This window comes from Notothenia coriiceps, unplaced genomic scaffold (genome assembly GCF_000735185.1).
Source record: "Notothenia coriiceps isolate Sejong01 unplaced genomic scaffold, NC01 NC01_scaffold00024697, whole genome shotgun sequence".
Lineage (NCBI taxonomy): Eukaryota > Metazoa > Chordata > Actinopteri > Perciformes > Nototheniidae > Notothenia > Notothenia coriiceps.
Window position 1 is genome coordinate 1,528 of NW_011357398.1, and position 2,191 is coordinate 3,718.

Genomic DNA, 2,191 nt, shown 5'->3' on the forward strand with positions numbered 1-2,191 from the left:
TTACATAGAGATGATGTCACTGGAAGTAAACAATGGAGGCGTTTCAAGCAGGGGGGGGGAGAGAAACACGAGATGTTAGCCTCTGCAGACCATTTACATGCACTCAAACCTACAGGAGAGGGAACACCCAACACATGTAATACTATAATAGAGCCTCTTTAAAGACTCGTTCCTTTAAGGGAGGATTTATTTGATAGTTCTGTTGAATTCTGACTTTCTGATTTCTTTGAGGTTAATGTTGAAGTTCGTCATTTGAAGAGCTTCTGGTCGGGGTCCGGCTGCACGAAGCAGACTTCCTCCACAGTGGATCCCGAATCCTCCGTCCAGCAGCTGTTGTTGCAGGTGAACACCAGCACCGTCCCAAACTCCACCTCCACTTCCTCCTCTTCCTCCTCCCTCCTCCTCTTCCTCCCCCTCAGAAGACTCACCAGAGCGGGCATCAGCTGCATCTCAAACGTCCGTTCCCCTCCGCAGGAGCCGCATCTCGGCACCTGCATGTTTTCCGGCGGCTGTGAGATGAAGAGAGGTGTTCCTCGCCGGCTGTAGCGCAGAATCTGCTGCGGACAGAGCGAGATCTTCTTCATGAAGCGAGAGAAAACGGCGTCTCCGTGTCTGGCTTTCGTCTTCTCGTATTTCTCCTCACCTCCGCCTCCATCTTCGTCCTCCATCTCCCCCGCGGAAACCCCCTCCCTCCTCTCGTATTCCCGCAGAAGCTTCTGAGCGTGATGCAGCTCGTCTTCCTCCCCGAAAAGCTCAGATTCCTCCACCACGCTGATGAAGAACGAGCGGAGTTCGGGAACGTTCTCCTCGGGAACGAGGTCTCCGAGGGTCAGGTCCTCAGGAACGTGGTCTCCGAGGGTCAGGTCCTGAAGACCGAGGCTCACGTGCATCTCTCCGGCGGCTGGGAGGAGAATGAACAAGTGTCAGGAAACAAAACCCTCTCTCTCCTCCGTACCCACTAGGGCTGTCCCAAATACCATTTTTCGGGCTCCGGATATTGGGTAGTAATCAGCAGCGAATACTCGAATATTCGTTTCGCGTCCGGGGGGCCGTAGTAATCGGCAGCGAACCGCTTCGAGACGAGTATTTCGGTGTATTCACGGCATTAATTTTGTTATTCTACAGTATTGATGTTTTATAGTTATCTGTTAATATAACCCAATTTGTGTTCTTTGAAATTGTGTTTGTTACTTTCGTTGCAGTTGTATATGTCTTAAGTGTAATTTGGCTTGGCTTACAATTTTGTATGGACATGCTTTTATTTTGAAGGAGAGTTAGCGCTGCTGACAGGTAGTTGTTGTTGCTATGGAAACAAAGTGACAGAGATAAACGGAGAAAAAGTAATATCTACATATAAAGACGGAGAAAGTAAACGATAACGTTTATAGTTAAGTGTTAGCACCCCCCGAAGAGGCACAAGCTCTTACGTTGATATTGGAGATTTCAATTAATTCAACAACAAAAAACGAAAAAGAAAAAAACGAATATCCGAATAACGAAATTGAAACCCGAATAGTACTCCAACAAACGAATATTCAGATATTCGGGTACAGCCCTAGTACCCACATCTCTAAAAACGGGGGAACAACGGAGCTGATCCAGATTCGCTGCGTCATGACAACATTACTAAAATGTGGGCGGGCTTTACACCCACGGGCCAATCAGAAACGTTGCTGTCAGAAACAACGAGACGTGTTCTGGGCGTAATATGGTCTGAGAATTAGCACTTTAGTAACAGGGCTGGAGTAGAGGGATTAAGTCTTTACCTTCTTCCTGATGAGCTGCTTCCTCCTCTTGCACCTGGCTCTCTTTCCTTCCACCTCCACTCTCCTCTTCCTCTTCCTCCTCCTCTTCCTCCCCCCAGTCCTCAGCGGTGTCGCACCACTCTGAGGCGGCGGGTGCCTCTTGAATCGGAGCCTTTCTGCAGGAAGTCTCCTCCGGACGCTGGGAGCGAATCACCCTCCAGGTTTCTGAACTGCTGCTGCACCCTGAACACAGAGAGAGGAGTAAAGTCACCAAGTACATTTACTCAAGTACTGTACTTTTTGAGGTACTTGTACTTTACTTGAGTATTTCCATTTTAGGCTACTGTGTACTTTTCCTCCACTGCATGTATTTAATACCTTTAGTTACTTCACAGATCTGGATGAATGATGTGAAATCTAATCAAGTGTTAAATCAGACTCTAGTT

The 2,191-nt window shown here is 47.9% G+C and overlaps 1 protein-coding gene across 1 annotated transcript; it reads right to left on the reverse strand.

Moving 5' to 3' along the window:
- Positions 1-232: 232 nt before the first annotated feature.
- On the reverse strand, positions 233-2,025 carry pdcd2l (programmed cell death 2-like). The gene is made up of 2 exons (XM_010783106.1): positions 1,767-2,025; positions 233-901 (listed from the first exon to the last, which is right to left on the reverse strand). Exons 1-2 carry the CDS (start codon positions 2,023-2,025, stop codon positions 249-251), a joined length of 912 nt encoding a protein of 303 aa, XP_010781408.1. The 3' UTR covers positions 233-248.
- Positions 2,026-2,191: the final 166 nt, after the last annotated feature.

What these genes read in the sequence shown, in the direction of transcription:
- pdcd2l (XM_010783106.1), bottom strand. Translation starts at nt 2,025, where the DNA reads ATGTACTTGGTGACTTTACTCCTCTCTCTGTGTTCAGGGTGCAGCAGC. An exon ending in AGCAGCTCATCAGGAAGAAG is followed by an intron (nt 902 to 1,766) that starts GTAAAGACTTAA and finishes TTCTCCTCCCAG; the next exon opens with CCGCCGGAGAGATGCACGTG.